Raw genomic sequence first — 18635 nt, forward strand, 5'->3', positions numbered from 1 at the left:
GCTGGACATCATAAGAAGGTTTCTAACTATCAGAGGGGTGGGGCTCTGAAACAGCCTCCCAATAGAATCATAGCATTGTAGGACTGGAAGGGACCTCGAGAGGTCATCTAGTCCAATCCTCTGCACTTGTGGCAGGACTAAGTATTTTCTAGACGATCCTTGACAAGTGTTTGTCTAACCTGCTCTTAAAAATCTCCAGTGATGGAGATTCCTCAACCTCCTTAGGCAGCTTATTCCAGCACTTAACTATCCTGACAGGCAGGAAGTTTTTCCTAATGTCCAACCTAAATCTCCCTTTCTGCAATTTAAGCCCATTGTTTCTTGTCCTATCTTCAGAGGTTAACGAGAACAATTTACCTCTCCTTGTAATACCACTTTTTTGTACTTGAAAACTTATGTCCCCCATCAGTTTTCTCTTCAGACTAAACAAAGCCATTTTTTTCAGTTTTCTCTCAGAGGTCATGTTTTCTAGACCTTTAATCATTTTTGTTGCTCTTCTCTGGACTCTCTCCATATCTTTGCTGAAATGTGGCACCCAGAACTGGACACGGTACTCCAGTTGAGGCCTAATCAGCTCAGAGTAGAGGGAAAGAATTACTTCTTGTGTCTTGCTTAGCTCCTGCTGATACATCCCAGAATGACGTTTGCTTTTTTTTGCAACAGCGTTACGCTGTTGGCTCATATTTAGCTTGTGATCCACTATGGTCCCAGATCCTTTTCTGCAGTACTCCTTCCTACGCAGTCGTTTCCCATTTGGTATGTGTGCAACTCGTTGTTCTTTCCTAAGTTGAGTGCTTTGTATTTGTCCTTATTGAACTTCATCCTGGTCTATGACAAGGCCTTTGTCCCTGGTTTTAGTTTGTCAGCTGATTGACATTTTGTGGGCTGAGGTTGAGATGGGGCTTCTCTAGCAACATCACCATTTTTTTTTTTTAAGGATCCTCTTGTCAGTTGTCCATGAGAATGCATGTTAGAAAAACAAAAAGACCTCTGGTGTCTGAATTGGCAGCATTGGATTCGGAGTGCAGATTTTCTCTGACTTCTGTGTGCATAATGACATTTGAATAACTTTATAGTTTGGTTATAGCCTGCTTGTTTTTTCTATGGTTCAGATATGTAAAATTAGTCCCTGTGCCATCCATGCTGATAACAATTCTCTGTATTGAGCGGGGAAGGTTCTAATGAGTCTTTTACTTTTGCTTCAGTGTGTGCACTTCAAAAATTGCTCACTAAAAAAACAACTTCCTTTCACAGAGGATTCATCATTATGTCTCTGAAATTTTCCCAGCAGAAATCTTCCTTTTATAGATGGTAAGCCTTGTGTTGCAGGAGACTTTACAGCAACACTCAGCCAGAACTCTGTGTGCAGCCTGTCTCCGAGAGAATATAAATAGGATTGAATTATGGAAACAGCAACTACCTTGTTTAGGGATGACTTTGTTAACCAAATATACCTTGGATTGGGGTGTGGTAGAGTGGGATGGGGGAAGTCCTACATTGAGAATGACCCTTATATCTTGTAGTTTTCCTGAGTTTCATAGATTCATAGATACTAAGGTCAGAAGGGACCATTCTGATCATCTAGTCCGACCTCCTGCACAACGCAGGCCACAGAATCTCACCCACCCACTCCTACGAAAAACCTCACCTATGTCTGAGCTATTGAAGTCCTCAAATCATGGTTTAAAGACTTCAAGGAGCAGAGAAGCCTCCCTCAAGTCAACCATGCCCCATGCTACAGAGGAAGGCGAAAAACCTCCAGGGCCTCTTCCAATCTGCCCTGGAGGAAAATTCCTTCCCGACCCCAAATAAGGCGATCAGATAAACCCTGAGCATATGGGCAAGATTCACCAGCCAAATACTACAGAAAATTCTTTCCTAGGTAACTCAGATCCCATCCATCTAATATCTCATCTCAGGGGATTAGTCCTATTTACCCTGAATATTTAAAGATCAATTAATTACCAAAATCACATTATCCCATCATACCATCTCCTTCATAAACTTATCGAGTAGAATCTTAAAGCCAGATAGATCTTTTGCCCCCACTGCTTCCCTTGGAAGGCTATTCCAAAACTTCACTCCTCTAATGGTTAGAAACCTTCGTCTAATTTCAAGTCTAAACTTCCTGGTGGCCAGTTTATACCCATTTGTTCTTGTGTCCACATTGGTGCTGAGCTGAAATAATTCGTCTCCCTCTCCTGTATTTATCCCTCTGATATATTTATAGAGAGCAATCATATCTCCCCTCAACCTTCTTTTAGTTAAGCTAAACAAGCCAAGCTCCTTAAGTCTCCTTTCAGAAGACAAGGTTTCCATTCCTCGGATCATCCTAGTAGCCCTTCTCTGTACCTGCTCCAGTTTGAATTCATCCTTTTTAAACATGGGAGACCAGAACTGCACACAGTATTCTAGGTGAGGACTCACCAGTGCCTTGTATAATGGTACTAAAACCTCCTTATCCCTACTGGAAATGCCTCTCCTGATGCATCCCAAAACCACATTAGCTTTTTTCACAGCCATATCACATTGGCAGCTCATAGTCATCCTATGATCAACCAATACTCCAAGGTCCTTCTCCTCTTCCGTTACTTCTAATTGATGCGTCCCCAGCTTATAACTAAAATTCTTGTTATTAATCCCTAAATGCATAACCTTACACTTCTCACTATTAAATGTCATCCTATTACTATTACTCCAGTTTACAAGGTCATCCAGATCCTCCTGTATAATATCCCAATCCTTCTCTGAATTGGCAATACCTCCCAGCTTTGTATCATCTGCAAACTTTATTAGCACACTCCCACTTTTTGTGCCAAGGTCAGTAATAAAAAGATTAAATAAGATCGGTCCCAAAACCGATCCCTGAGGAACTCCACTGGTAACCTCCCTCCAACCTGACAGTTCTCCTTTTCAGTAGGACCCGTTGCAGTCTCCCCTTTAACCAATTCCTTATCCACCTTTTGATGTTCATATTGATCCCCATCTTCTCCAATTTAACTAATAATTCCCCATGTGGCACGGTATCAAATGCCTTACTGAAATCTAGGTAAATTAGATCCACTGAGTTTCCTTTATCTAAAAAATCTGTTACTTTTTCAAAAAAGGAGATCAGGTTGGTTTGGCACGATCTACCTTTTGTAAAACCTTGTTGTATTTTGTCCCATTTACCATTGACTTCAATGTCCTTAACTAATTTCTCCTTCAAAATTTTTTCCAGGACCTTGCATACTACAGATGTCAAACTAACTGGCCTGTAGTTACCCGGATCACTTTTTTTTTTTTCCTTTCTTAAAAATAGGAACTATATTAGCAATTCTCCAATCATTCGGTACTACTCCTGAGTTTACAGATTCATTAAAAATTCTTGCTAATGGGCTTGCAATTTCAGGTGCCAATTCCTTTAATATTCTTGGATGAAGATTATCTGGGCCCCCCGATTTAGTCCCATTAAGCTGTTTGAGTTTCACTTCTACCTCAGATATGGTAATATCTACCTCCATATCCTCATTCCCATTTGTCATGCTACCGTTATCCCTAAGATCCTCTTTAGCCTTATTTAAGACTGAGGCAAAGTATTTGTTTAGATATTGGGCCATGCCTAGATTATCTTTAACCTCCACTCCATCCTCAGTGTTTAGCGTCCCACTTCTTCTTTCTTAGTTTTCTTCTTATTTATATGGCTATAAAACCTTTTACTATTGGTTTTAATTCCCTTTGCAAGGTCCGACTCGACTCGACTTTTAGCCTGTCTCACTTTATCCCTACATGTTCTGACCTCAATAAGGTAGCTTTCCTTGCTGATCCCTCCCATCTTCCACTCCCTGTATGCTTTCTGCTTCTTCTTAATCACCTCTCTAAGATGCTTGCTCATCCAGCTTAGTCTACAACTCCTGCCTATGAATTTTTTCCCCTTTCTTGGGATACAGGCTTCCGATAGCTTCTGCAGCTTTGATTTAAAGTAATCCTAGGCCTCCTCTACCTTTAGATCCATAAGTTCTTCAGTCCAATCCACTTCCCTAACTAATTTCCTTAATTTTTGAAAGTCAGCCTTTTGAAATCAAAAACCCTAGTGCAGATTTATTTTTGTTAATCCTTCCGTTCAGTTTGAACTGAATTAGCTCATGATCACTTGAGCCAAGATTATCCCCTACAACAATTTCTTCTATGAGGTCCTCGCTACTTACCAAAATTAAATCTAAAATGGCATCCCCTCTAGTCGGTTCGTCAACTACTTGATGAAGGAATCCATCAGCTATTGCATCTAGAAAAATCTGAGCCCTATTATTACTACTAGCACTGGTCCTCCAGTCTGTATCTGGGAAGTTAAAGTCTCCCTTGATCATGCAGTTTCCATTAGTATTTACTTTATTAAAAACATTAAAAAGGGCTCTAAGTTCCAAGGATCCATTCTGCTGTGCCTCAGGTAATCACTTACTTTCTTTATGAAAGTGCTGTGCAGGAGCAAATTGCATAGTAATGGAGTCATGTGAGTTGCTCTGTAGCTAAGGTGTGCTAGGTATCCTGTTCTAAACTCTGGTGTATGGTTTTTTGGGTTTTTTGTTTTTATCCCATCTCATTATAACTTTTGAGAAAATGCCCTTTTGACTTTCATTAGGTTAAGTAATTAAGCCATTTTGGGGATAGTGCAGCTGATTTTAGAGAGTACTACTTACTGCCCCAGCTAACTCTCATAAATGTGTCAAAAAGAACAGGAGTACTTGTGGCACCTTAGAGACTAACAAATTTATTAGAGCATAAGCTTTCGTGAGCTACAGCTCACTTCATCGGATGCATTGATGCTGTAGCTCACGAAAGCTTATGCTCTAATAAATTTGTTAGTCTCTAAGGTGCCACAAGTACTCCTTTTCTTTTTGCGAATACAGACTAACACGGCTGCTACTCTGAAACCTGTCATAAATGTGTCAGGATTTGTCTTTCAGGAGAAGTACACACGATCTGACTAATAACAAGACTTGGTTTAAAACCGAGGAAGTTATTAATGTTGTTGCTGTAGTACTAGTTACTAGCTGACCAAATTCAGATTTAAATAGGAATTCCAGCACACTTGTAAGGAATTCCTAGGGAACTTATAAGTTCTGCATTTTCTCTTGCATGAGTTTCTGTTAAAACTCACTGGACCAACTGTTGTGTGCAGTGTTGTTCTTCATATTGGTCTCAGGAGAAGGGTTTTATGAGCATTCTAAACAATGCTGGAAAAGCACCAACTCTCTGATGTAGATGGGGTGTTTGGGAACTTAACGTTTTATTCAGAAAAATTGGTTTGATGTGTTCAAGGCTCTTTACAATGAAAAGGGTTTAAAATGTTAATTTATAATAAGTGAAAGCTTAGATTCCATCTAAATGTGATATTTCTTAAGCTTTTCCAGGACCTGAGGCATTTTTAAAGTTTCATAGCCAATAACTGTAAAATGCACTATTGAGTCTTCCCCCAAAATGCTGGAAGGTTTTAGTTCTCATGGAGGGCTGTGTCTGAGAGAGGCTGTTCTAGAAACACTGAGTACAGTGGGGTTCTTCATCTTCAGAAAACTCATCCTAACAAGTCCCAAGCAAATTGGAAAAACATTCATCAATATAGAGACAAGGTGGGTGAGATAATATATCTTTTATTGAACCAATTTCTGTTGGTGAGAGAGAGAGAGAAGCTTTCGAGCCACACCTTGACCAGTCCCTTAGCATATGTGCTAACTACTTATTCTACACAAAATCTGTTGTATCTTGCATTTTTCTGTGATGCTTGGAGTACTTTTCCCAGACCTGTGACTCAAAATCTTCTCTCTCACCAACAGAAACTGGTCCAATAGAAGATATTACCTTGCCCACTTGGTCTGTCTGATCTCCTGGGACCTACACAGCTACAAGTGCACTGCATTCACCAAAATAGTCCATTGAGAAAGACCTGCAATCAGGAGCTTGGGTTAGCTATTCTGTTTATCTTTTAAAAAAAAAATTACGAACAATGCTACTTACTTTCTCATATAAGCAGTGAAAGTCTGATCCTGGGAAGTGCTGAGCACTCTCAACTCCCATTCACTTAAGTGGAAGTTGGATGTGCTCTGCATCTCACAGCATCAGGCCCTTAAAGAAAGGGGCCAGGTGTGCAAAACCAGAGAATTTACTAGGTCTAGTTATCAATTTTTTATTCCAAAATGCTCTTCACATTAAAGATCTTTAAGTCAATACTCCAAACATGTCTGCATCACCATTCTTCCCACAGGTCCTTTATAACGGAACCCTTGATGTCCATGTTCTTCTCTTTGGTAATAAAAATGCCATTAGAAGGGTAAGAGCTGGGGCTCATGCAGCTCTCCCTCTCTGGATACTCTTTGCAGTAGCTCATTGCACTGTCACACAATACTAATACATGACATTTACACCTGTTACAAAAAGCAAGTACACCATCCCCGATGGGGCCTAAAGCAGCTATCTTCATCTTTTTACCATAGAAATGAAAGTGACGATGATAGCAGAAAATGGCCATTCTCCCTGGAGCTGGGCTATGCGCTCAACTTCAAAGGTACTTTTGTAACATCCCTGGAGTCTTTAATAAAGGATGCCTGCTCTGAAGGGACGCCCTCTCTCCTTGAGAGTGAGACAGCTTGTGTCTTAAAAGGCGGCATTTACAACATTAATGGGCTCTAAGGAATGGCCATGAGAGCTCCAGCTTATTTTTTTCCCCTGTTATATCCCCGATTAATAATTTCCCTAGCAGCACAAGCACATCCACCCTATTGTGCTGGTGTGGGACATAGTGATAGACTTTAGAACCCCACATTCTGATCTTATCACTACCAACTGAAGCTCTCTGTGCTTGGCATTGCTGAAAATCAGGCACCAAAACTTTTATGGTGTGGTGTGCCTCGTTTTCTGATTTGAGGTCGAAGGTTCCCAGATAGTCTTGCTTAAAAAAACTTCCCTCTCTCCATGCACACAAGTGACCTCTTTGTTTTGCAGTGAAACCTAGTATTCCCCACTCCGGCCTTGAGTTGCCAAAACTGCTTTGAATGCGTTTTATTAGGTCCCTCAGCACTGTTGGAATCTGGCTCATGTACAGGCTCCTGAAGAGATGTATTCAGGCCTGAAATAGGGCCACTTGCCAGCTGCAATTTGTCAGACTGACAATAAATATAAAAGCTGGTCAAGTAGGCTTGTCGTTCTCCTTCCTGAAGGCTTATGGGTGAATTTAAAGAAGTGTTCCTGTAGCCGAATACAGAATTTGGTGTGGTTGGAGAGAGGAATGTGCCCCTCCACTGGGCACCTCACCAGTCGGTGGGCTGAAGCTCTCTGCTGAGCTAGGGGCTGTGGGTGGCTGACCTTTGTGTACGTCCACACAGGGCAGTTAACTGTGTTACTAACCCCGGCTAGCGTTTTCCTGTTGTCCTACAGATGCTAGTGGCATGCTTGGAAGACACCAAAGAACAGTCAGCGTTCAAGAGCTTGCTCAGCAAAGTGAGGGATGAGCAGAGTCTGGATGCTGAGACTGTTGTGTCTGTACTGGAGCTGTTCCGAAACACGCATCCCAAGATAAAAGCAGCACTGCTAGAGAGAGAGCAGGACAGTGGAGAGACCCTGCAGCAAACAGGTAGGAGGGCAGGCACACCCCATGGGCATGAGAGCAGCTCTTCACCGAGTCCTCCAAAACCTTTCTGCCGCTCTCCCAGCAGGCTGTTATTCAAGCATCCGGATTTCATTTCACTCAGGCCCTCACTCTCTGTTGTGTGTGATATAGCCACAAACGTAAACCAAGATCTCCACGCTTTTCGGAGCAGGATTTTGCATTTCCGCTCTGACTGCCTGCAGTGGAGCAATCTCAGAAATTTCTTTGCCCTTCGCTCATTGTAGGTCTAAATCAATGGCTAGGTGGCCAGTGTGGGCCAGTTCTCTGACTGTGCCTCAGGATTGACAGTTCCTTTCTTATTTGAGTTTGACACAAAGCAGTGGCCTTGCAAACCTGTCGTTAACCTCCAGTTTGCTTTGCGGCTTTGTGCTCTGTTAGATAAGTGAAACATTTTCCTTTCATAGAGTTTAAAGAGAATAGTAAAGTTGTTTTTCTCTGCTGCTTACGCTCAGGATAAGCTTTGCTATTCACTTAGATCTTTCTGTCACTGGAAAATATCTTGCTGTCACTTTTTTCAAATGTGACTTGTTTTTTCTCTTGCATTTCCAAATCTTTCTTCCCCAGGGAGCACAGAAGAGGGAAAGACCCTGTCTGCTCTATTACTGGAATACAGGGAAGAGCTGATTCAGAGCGTAACACAGCTGAGCCCCATCATAGAGTTCCTAGAAACAGGAGAGGAGGGATTCCTGACTGGCTTGGAGAAGCGGGTAACAAATCTGAAATAAGGAAAGCTCTGTATGTGTGAGGTGTGCGTGTGGTTGCACAGCACTTATCACATGATTTGCCAGGTCATAGTTGCTTCCCTGGGCTGGTAACCACCTTATTTACCCTGCATAGCATGGAATAGAAATAGTTCAGGTCCTCCCATTAACTTTCTAATTGAATCATGTGAATATGAGAGCTGAATTGCAAGGGTTCATCACTGAGATGAGCATTCCCAGGTCTATGCGCCGAATGCCCCACTGGCCAAGCTGGGGGAGGGGAGGCAGCTAGTGTTCTTTATAAGTTCTGTGAAAGTCCACTGTAGTGAACCCAGAGAGCGATGCACTACCACAGGGTTGTGAAGGTCAGGTCAGGAAATTAAAACACCAGTGTTGAATTCCCCCCCCCCCCCCAGCTTGATTAGTAGGCATGTCATTTTGTCTGCGTTTGTCTCAGTTGTTGTTACCTTTCAGGTAACTCTCCAAAGCTCTTGGTTTACTTAAACTGGGCAAACAGTTGTTCATACGTGTAGAACATCCCCATATATGCAGAACATCCTCGTCTCAATTTTTGATATTCAGCATAGTTGAAATTTACAAAGTGCAACGCTTAGTATTTCCTGGTGGATTAGCAGTGCTCACCTGTGAGTGACTGCATTGGGCACACAGACTGGCCTGGCCTAAAGGACCTTCTGTTTTATACAGTTTAGCACTTTCTGCATTGTTTGGGGAGGGCTGTTTACAATCCATCTATGTACACCAAAACTCTGAATTCTCTTGCGTGTGTCCTGTGATGTATTTGGTAAAGATGCCTGCAACCTCATTTCTGTTGCAGTTAGTTGGGCCTGTTTGTTCCCCTATGACACAGTATTGCAATGAATAGAGAGTACCCTTGGGGCCATTGGTGTGAATGAAGCCTGCTTTCTGTGTGAGTAGGTTTGACTTGAGGCCACAGCACCTGAGCTGAGAATCTCTGTTCTTACCTATGATAGTCTCCTAAATTACTGTTTGTTACAGGCTCCTTTTATTAACTGCTCCCAGCAAAATATCTCTGAGCATGAACTGTGCTGTCAGCCATTCTAGATGGCCGGAGAAGGTGCTGTTTTCAGAATCCCAAGTTTACCCCTCCTGGATTTAGAGATTAGCCCAATGTTTGGTAAACTTCCTCCATTGAAGGAGACATGATTAAATGGGAGTGGGTACATGAGAAGGAGTCACACATGAATGTAGTAAAGCAGTGAGCATCCACCACAGGTATTACAAAGCCTGAGGCACAGATGCTCCAAGTGGTTAAATGGATCTGAGCTCTTGGTCCTTGATGCTGCATCAGGAGTGTAGATCTGTATGCATTAAGAGCAAGTGGAGCTAGCTGAAATTTTTCAAATTTTTTTTGTTGAAAAACCATCTTTTTTTGAAATCTTAAGTACTCCCCCAAAAATTCTGTTGTTTTTTTCTTTGTAGTGGTGTTTTATTTATGAAATTGTAAAATGTAATGCAGACTTCTTCATTGAGTGATGTCCCTATGGGCGCCCCGAGCTCATAATCGGAGATTTATGGTAGCAGTGCCCAGTTGGGTTGCACATATGCGGTCCCCATCTTGTGCTGCTTTAGGCAGTTAACTGGCGTTGTGCGATCAACTGCCCTGAGTTCCTTCTTTACCACCATTGGCTGTGAGTCTGTGCACTCAGCAGTGCCTCAGAGCTTATTTAGTGTAGAATAACCCCAGTTAGTTCTAGTACTATTAGAAATAGTCAACCTGTTTTCATTTATTTTGTCCCTGTTTATTCCCCCTCCCTCCCCAAAATCCTATTATTTCCTGACTGGAAGTAGGTTTTCGTTGAACCTTTATTCCCAGTTCTCCCTTCATGGGGGGATGAAGCTCTCCTCTCAGGGGCATGCCCTGTTCCCCTGGCTTTAAACGCTGCCTCATCTGTAAGGCTATCGATACCAGTGTTAGACGGAACACATCTCTCAAAAGTGTCCGCACTGCCATAAGTTAACAGCCAGGACCAGGAAAGCCAGGAACTTGCAACCAAAATTACTCCTAATGGAGAAGTCCTCAGGCCAGCATCTGAGCTGGAAGCAAGGACACCCACCCCCTGCCTTCCCCCCACTTCTCCCCCCACCCACAGCCCCACACACCCCAGACACAAATCACCTATGGCAACCTCTGACAGAGACTCTTCTACTAAGGCTCAGACAACAGACCACTCAACTGTAAAGGCAGCTAAAAAGCATCCTGCAAAAAAAAGGCGTTCCCCGCCCTGGCATGCTCAGTCAGTACCGACTGCACCATAAGCCTCTACAACTGAGGTAGCAGCACCCTCCGGTACCATGGATACTGCGAGAGCTAAGGACTCTAAATGAGTCAGCTCTGACACAGTCAGTAAGGGGAAAATGAAACCCCATGCTTCTGCACTGCCGGAGCCAACCTGGCACCCAGCGATTCCCCGCTAATGCAAATCATGCTGCCACCTACTGGTGGTATACTGCAGCTGGCGTGCATGCCTGTACCGACACAATCAGCGGCACCAACTGCTACGACCCCAATGGCACCGCCATAGTCGGTACTGAGTCAGTTCTTGCTACAAAAGGATTTGATGATCTCTTCAATGCCTGAATTGCCCGTCTTCAGCACCAACATTCCCCCAGCTCGCTCAGTACCAAGTCACCTTTCCACTACACCTCATTCAGCTCCCCCTGAGGTCTGATGTTCAATGATGTTCCAGAGCATTCCTTAACAATGTTCAATGTGTTGGTCGAGGGCCCGAGAACACTACATCTTTCAACGCTGGAACCCTTTCCCATCTCGGACCTTCTCAAACTGTCTTATCCCATACTACCCAGACTTGCAGTCCATCATAACAGACGGATGTGTATTGGAGAGAATCAAGATCGGATACTCCATCCCATTTACTTCCATCCCCCCATCCACCCTCCCTCTCTATCCTCCTTAAGGGACTCCTCTCACAAACATCTACTTTAACAAGAGGTTGCCAATCTCTTGCATCTAGGAGCAGTAGAACTGATACCATCAAAATAGAGAGGGAAGGGTTTCTATTCATGTTATTTTCTCTCTCAGAAAAGAAAAGGAGGATGGAGACTCATTCTCGATCTCAGACTTCTCAACAATTTCATAAAAACCCAACACTTCAAGATGGTCACGCTAGCCACCATAATCCCGGCATTTAGAAAAGGGAGACTGGTCCTCTAGGATGTGTATTTTCATATAACCATCCATACCTCATGTTGGCAGTTTCTCTGGTTGGCAATAGGACAGGACTGCTTCTAATACAAGTTCCTTCCTCTTGGCCTATCCACTGCCCCTCAAGTTTCTTCAAAGGTCCTTGCTGTTGGGCTGCCTGCCTAACAGAAAAGGAATTATGATATTCCCATACTTGGACGATTGTCTGCTCAAAGCACTGACACAACAAGCAGCACTAGATGCCACAGAACAGACACTCATGCTCTTTGAGGTTAGGCCTCCAGATAAATGCACAAAAGTCTACACTGACACCATGGCAAGAAATTAAGTTCATTGGAGCGTACCTCAATTCTCCCGAGGTGATGGCCTCTCTACCACGACAACGATTCCTCACCTTAACCCACCTGATTTCCATGGTACAAATCGGTCCTCAAGTCACTGCCAGGACATGTCTGCAACTACTAGACCACATGGCCTCCACAATGTATGTCATCAGGCATGCAAGACTCCATATGAGGTGCCCACAAGCCTGGTTCCAATTAGCTTATGTCCTCCACAGACACAATATAAACAAGTGCCTCACAATATCAAACAAGGTAAAAGAGTCTCTACTCTGGTGGACTCAACCAGACAATATCTGCCTAGGAGTGCCATTCACACAAACTCCCCCAGTGATGACTGTCACGACAGATGCTTCACTTCTGGGCTGGGGAGCACATTTACGCCTGCATTCTATCCAGGGCCGCTGGTCCTCAATGCAAATTCTTCTGCACATAAATCTTCTAGAATGGAGAACTGTTCACAATGCTTGCTCCCAGTTCCTACTGATCATCAAAGGCAAGACCATACAGATCCTCACGGACAATGTGGCTTGCATGTTTTATATAAACAGACAAGGGGGAGCACAATCACATTCCCTCTGTGTAGAAGCCATAAGACTCTGGCAGTGGTGCATCAGACACAATATCCACATTACAGCACAATATCTACCTGGCTGCCAGAACACTATGGCAGATACACAAAGCAGGAATTTCTTCCAGGACCACAAGTGGGAACTGGACACACGCATTCTCCAGAACATCTTCAAGAATTGGGGATTCCCTATGATAGACCTGTTTACAACGGCACAAAACACCAAATGCCCACTGTTCTGCTCCAGGGCGGGACTCGGTCACCGCTTTCTGGGTATCGCTTCCTTGTGAAGTGGAAAGCTCCTCTCCTATACATAATTTGATAACCTGATTTTGGCAATTAATTGATCTTTAACTATTCATGATAAATAGGCCCAATGGCCTGTGATGGGATGTTAGAAGGGGTGGGATCTGAGTTACTACAGAGAATTCTTCCCTGGGTATCTGGCTCGTGAATCTTGCCCACATGCTCAGGGTTCAGCTGATCGCCATATTTGGGATCGGGAAGGAATTTTCCTCCAGGGCAGATTGGAAGAGGCCCTGGGGGTTTTTCGCCTTCCTCTGCAGTATGGGGCACAGGTCACTTGCTGGAGGATTCTCTGCACCTTGAAGTCTTTAAACCACAATTTGAGGACTTCAATAGCTCAGACATAGGTGAGAGGTTTATTGCAGGAGTGGGTGGGTGGGATTTGGTGGCCTGCATTGTGGAGGAGATCAGACTAGATTATCATAATGGTCCCTTCTGACCTTAATATCTATGAATTGACACGCATTTCCCCCAACCCTCCTCCTAACCCCGGTGAGCCACAAAATCAGACATGAAAACACCAGGGTAATTCTGATTAGCCCGCACGTGGCCTTGCCAAACTTGGTACCCTTACCTTCTCAAACTCTCGGTATGCCCACCACGAACACTCCCGCTTCTGCCTCATCTTCTGTCTCGGAACACAGGTCACATTCTTCATCCGGATCCCCAAAGACTCCATCTCAAAGCATGGCTACTTCATGGCTCAAGGGATCTGAAATAATGTGTTCGAATGAAGTACAAAACACTTCGCTACATAGCTGCAGAACAAACACCCGCACCACCTACCTATACAAATGGAAAAGATTTGATGCATGGCACCAACAAAAATGAACTGCAGCAATATCAGCCCCTTTGCCACTAATACTGGACTACTTATTACAACTTAAAAAGTTGGGTCTTTCCATGAGCTTGATTGCAGTGTGTCTCTCTGCTATCACAGCGTTTCACCACAAGGTAGACAAATTGTCTATATTTGCTCACCCGCTCACCAAAAGGTTCCTCAAAGGCCTCAACAACTTCTACCCTGAAGTGAGAAAAGTTACCCCACCATGGGACCTTAATCTAATCTAGTCCTTCAAATACTCACCTGCCCTCCATTTGAACACAGGATGACGTGCTTTTTGTTGTATCTTTTCTCATGGTGATTACATCTGCCAAATGGATGGGAGAATTGAGCGCTCTCATGGTAGACCCACCATACACAGTCTTTTTCAAAGATAAAGTTTCCTCCTAAGTTTTTGCCTAAAATTGTCTCATTGTTTCACCTCAATCAACCTATCCACCTACCGATTTTTCTACCCCAAACCCCACGAGAATAGATGGCAGTCCAGACTACATACCTTGGATGTACGCAGGGCAATAGCCTTCTACATAGACAGAACAAAAGCGTTTGTAAGTCTCCAAAACTGTTTATTTCAATCACTGAACGATCAAAAGGGAATGCCATATCCACACAAAGGCTATCCAAATGGATTTCGGATTGCATAAAACTGTTACCATCAGCATGTCCAACAACCCCATTTGGGGATTCGCATTCATTCTACCATGTCCTTATCTACCCCAGAGCATTCCTTAACAATGTTCCCATTACAGAAATCTGTAAGACTGCAACCTGGGCCTCAGTCCATGCATTTGCTCAACATTCTGCTTTAGAACAACATGCAACCTCCGCTACCCTGTTTGGACTCTCTGTACTCTCATCTGCTATGACTTCAACTCTGAAATTCCTTCCACTTACCGGAGGGCAGAAGAAGAAGAGAAAGTTACTCACCTTGTGCAGTAACATAGGTTCTTCGAGATGTGTCCCCCTGTGGATGCTCCACTACCCTCCCTCTTCCCCTCTACTTCGGAGTTTCACACTAGTGCTCTGCAGTAGAGAAGGAACAGAGAGGGGGTTGGTTGCATGGCGCCAATTAGCCTTCTGAAGTGGTGCAAGATGGGGACCACGCATGTGTGACCCAACCGGGCACTGCTACCATAAATCTCCAATTATGAGTGCAGGGGGCACACAAACACCTAAAGTGGAGCACCCCCAGGGACACAGATCTCGAAGAACCTATGTTTCTGCAGAAAGTAAGTAACTTTCTCTTTTTTTTTTTTTTTCTTTTCCCCCCCACAATGCTGATTCACCCAGAGAGCAGTTCCATCCTGTGCATTGAATGAGGCAGGGGTCCCATGGAAACAATAGTATGTGATCATGTAATTAAAAGCTATCATAATGCATACAGACAAGGGGGCTGAATTAGGGTTGCATGTGGAACCTTAACTGTGGCATTTCCTAATTTATGAGAGCTTGACTTTTCAATCCTAATATTCTTTTAACATAACTTTTTGATGCAGTTTCCTAATTTAAAAAACAGATTGAAAAAATGCAAATTCCATCATGTAGAACCATACTGACCCCCAGACTGTGTCATTAGCAGGGTCTGGACCTTTTACAGCCACAGCACAGATCTACAACTTGAGCTAACAGAGTAATTGGTAGCAGTAGCAGGAGGAGATGAAACGCACTGTTCCAGTGGGTTTCAGAACTATTTGCTGACAGCAGAGCAATGTAGAGTCTGCTGTTTGTAAAGGGTTTTCTTGCATAGTGTCTATGCTTGCCTGTGTTTGGAATGTGGTATATGTTATTCCTTGTGAAAAGACCATCTCTTCTGCTACTGCCTGTATTCGAGAAGTGCAATCTTGTATTCAGAGTGTGTTTTTAATCTTGTGCTAAGTATTTGTTATACCATGCATAAGGGATGGTCCATGGCTGGGTCATATAAATAAATCACTGTTAACAAATAAGGTATTTATTAAAATACTAAGGTTTCTCTCCCTTCCACCCATTTTCCAGGAGCAAAAAAAGAAAAAACAAACCAAAAAAAAACTAAAACCAAATTTTTTTTTCCAACCCTGATATTCTATGATTCTATGATCTGACCTTGTGCATAGAGGGAGGTCAATAAACTACATATACCTATGTGATGGGTTCCCCGAGGTGCCATCTGGAACTGGGTGCCACTGAGCAGTCTGTGCCACCAACCGGGGCTCCCTGTGATGCTGTGACAAGCTGCAAACCTTTCCAGGTATTGCACTTACACAACAGCAATAGAGAGACTCCAGCCAATTCCCCCCAGCTTCCCAGCCTCGCAACCCAGGGCTGTACCATCTTGCCCTTGTCAGAAGCCTGACCACTGTAAGTTTATTACTCAGTCTGCCACTTCTACAAAGGAAAGTGGACGTCCACCAGCCCTTACAACCTGAGCAGATTTCCCAAGCTCTTCAACCAAAAAGCACTGTTTTAGATAATATATAAAACAGGTTGCTTAACTATAGAAAGACAGACTGTAAGTGATTATACGTAATAAGCGTACAGATCAAAGTTGGTTACGTAAGAAATAAAAGTAAAATTGCAATCTGAGTTCTATAAACTAGACAGGATTAGAATCAAGCAGTGTCTCACCCTGATAGATAATACAAACAGGTTACAGATCTTCCATACACAGGTTGGAAGTCTCTTTCAGCCTGAGACCACCCTCCCCAGTTCAGTCTTTGTCCTCCAGACGTGTTTCTTCACAACCTATTTTTCTGGTTGACAAATGTCAGTCACATATAGTGTGCTTAGAAACCAAAGTTACAGGCACCTTATAAATACTTCAGAGTATGATGTGAAATACAGCTGAAGCAATGGATACAGTAGGTGCAATACTAGAAAAAGTGTAAAAAGATTATATAAAATTAAGAGAGCATGTTGTAATCTTATGCCATTTTAGGCCATCTTAAGTCATTCAGACATAAAAGTCATTAAGAATTTCTCATAACTGGTTGTTTGCTTGTTCCTGCAGATGATTCTGGATTGCTGTGAAGGCAGCTCCCACGGGGGGGCAATGGAGAATCTGCTCAGGAAGGTGGTGGAAGAGAAGACCCTGAAAGCTGAGAGCTTGGTAAAACTCCTTGGGGCTGTAAAAGCATCATTCCCTGATCTGCACCTTCTGCTAGACAATTTGGTGGCAGCAGCAGTTGTGTCTGATGGCACAGGTATTAATGGATTTAGCTCAACAAAGAAAAGCTACGGGGTGACTTGATCACAGTCTATAAGTACCTACATAGGGAGCAAATATTTGATAATGGCCCGCAATCTGTCAGAGAAGGATATAACAGAATCCAGTGCCTGGAAGTTGAAGCTAGACAAAATGAGACTGGAAATAAGATGTAAATTTTTAACGGTGAGGGAATTAGCCATTGGAACAATTTACCAAGGCGAATTCTCATCACTGGCAATTTTTAATTCAACATTGGGTGTTGTTCTAGAAGATCTGCTCTAGGAATTATTGTGGGGCAGTTCTGTGGCTTGTGTTACACAGGAGATCAGACAGGATGATCACAGTGGTCCCTTCTTCCCTTAGAATCCATGAGTCTGTGAAATCTTCAAAGTGTTCAGATAATGGCCAGAAAGTTTGGATGTTTGTCTGGACTTCAGTGCACTTCTGAAAGCTTACTTTTATGAAAGCAGAAATGGAGACTATTTTCACAAAACACCAGATGAGTGAAAGAACAATGGGATAAGAGGACCTTGCCAGTGACAATCGTCTGTCCCTCCCCAGGCCCATGTTATGATACAGAGCAAGTGTTGCCATATGCAAGCCCATAACTGCTCCTTGGTGACATTTAAATCTAATGATTTAAAGCTAATCTGTTAAATACAAGACTGTTTCTATCCAGTACCTAATTACAAATAAGCTTTTAGTTAATCACATGAACATAATAGCACTGGTATCTGTGACAAACCTAGGGTTGCATACAATGTTCCTTTTATAGGCAAAATTGCCGAACTCCGCTGTTTGATGCACTGATGTGTTAGTGGCATATTTGGCTGCTGGTACAGGTGCCCCCCTTATGTGAGAAAAGCAGATACCAAAATCTTGCAGATACCAAATCTTAAAGATGCCAAAGCATTCAAGCACAAACATTGCCTTTCATGCCCAGTATTTCAAGTTAGCCAATCTCATTGCTGAGGGAAATGAGTCTCTCTCCAGGGCTCAAGTTGTGACTAGCTTTCTTGTAGAAGGCTGGTTTTGAGTGCCCTTCCCCATGGCTTGGGACTCATGTGGAGATTGTGGGCTAGATTTTCAGTTGGTGTATATCCATTGAAATCAGATGTCAGCTGAGAATCTGACCCACTAAATTCTTTGGTTCTGAGAGCATGTAAGCCCCACAGTCTCCCAGAGCTGATGGGTGTCCCTGAGATCTCTCTCGGGATCTTACAAGGTTTTATAAGAGAGCTAGATATAATTTACAGGACTAAAGAGAGAACCAGAGCTGGAGAGTGGGCAAAGCTATAACCTCTGCAGCAGATGGGCCACTTAAACAGTTACACCTTCCACATCATGAATGACCATATGAAATATAGGTTCCCATACTGAACCCAGGCCCTCCCTTGGAGCTCTTTCCATTAGTGGCTGCAATCCTGCAGTATTTAGTTGGCATTTATACAGTTTGGTTTGTAAATTTATAATGTTGTCCTATGAAAATCCAGCTCTAATAATCTAATCTAGAATTGGTGTTTGGCCTTGCCCAGGAGGGTCCCACAGATGTGTCGTGGGGTAAGTTAAAAGGGAGGGGCTTTCCTGTGTCACTGGTAAATGTCGATATAGTAACATGGGAGAGTCAGTAGTTCCTTCCCAGGGACAGGACATAGGGCTGTCGCATAGACTGGCGCTGTTACTGTGTTTAAGCATCAGTATGTGGTAGTAATGAGACCTTTTGAAGCATCCCTATGTGATGGCTGCTGCTGGAGTCCTTGAGTCTGCATTAATATCTGTTGAGTGCAAAGCCTTTGAGTAATTGTGCTGCTGTGTTTTGCCACAGCTGCCGTTTGGAGTAGGTG

At 43.3% G+C, this 18635-nt stretch overlaps 1 protein-coding gene across 11 annotated transcripts in view; it reads left to right on the forward strand.

The window, feature by feature from the left end:
• Positions 1 to 18635, forward strand: part of ZBTB40 (zinc finger and BTB domain containing 40) — a 66449-nt gene that overhangs the window by 22690 nt on the left and 25124 nt on the right. For 7 of the 11 annotated variants that reach the window (XM_038376723.2, XM_043500115.1, XM_038376727.2 and 4 more), the window contains exons 4-6: positions 7387 to 7603; positions 8204 to 8346; positions 16594 to 16786. In XM_038376723.2, the coding sequence (XP_038232651.1) occupies positions 7387 to 7603; positions 8204 to 8346; positions 16594 to 16786 (553 nt within the window). The remainder of the gene's footprint in view (positions 1 to 7386; positions 7604 to 8203; positions 8347 to 16593; positions 16787 to 18635) is intronic. The other 4 variants (XM_043500118.1, XM_043500114.1, XM_038376728.2 and 1 more) reach the window with 1 other exon arrangement.

Source organism: Dermochelys coriacea, chromosome 18 (assembly GCF_009764565.3).
Source record: "Dermochelys coriacea isolate rDerCor1 chromosome 18, rDerCor1.pri.v4, whole genome shotgun sequence".
Lineage (NCBI taxonomy): Eukaryota > Metazoa > Chordata > Testudines > Dermochelyidae > Dermochelys > Dermochelys coriacea.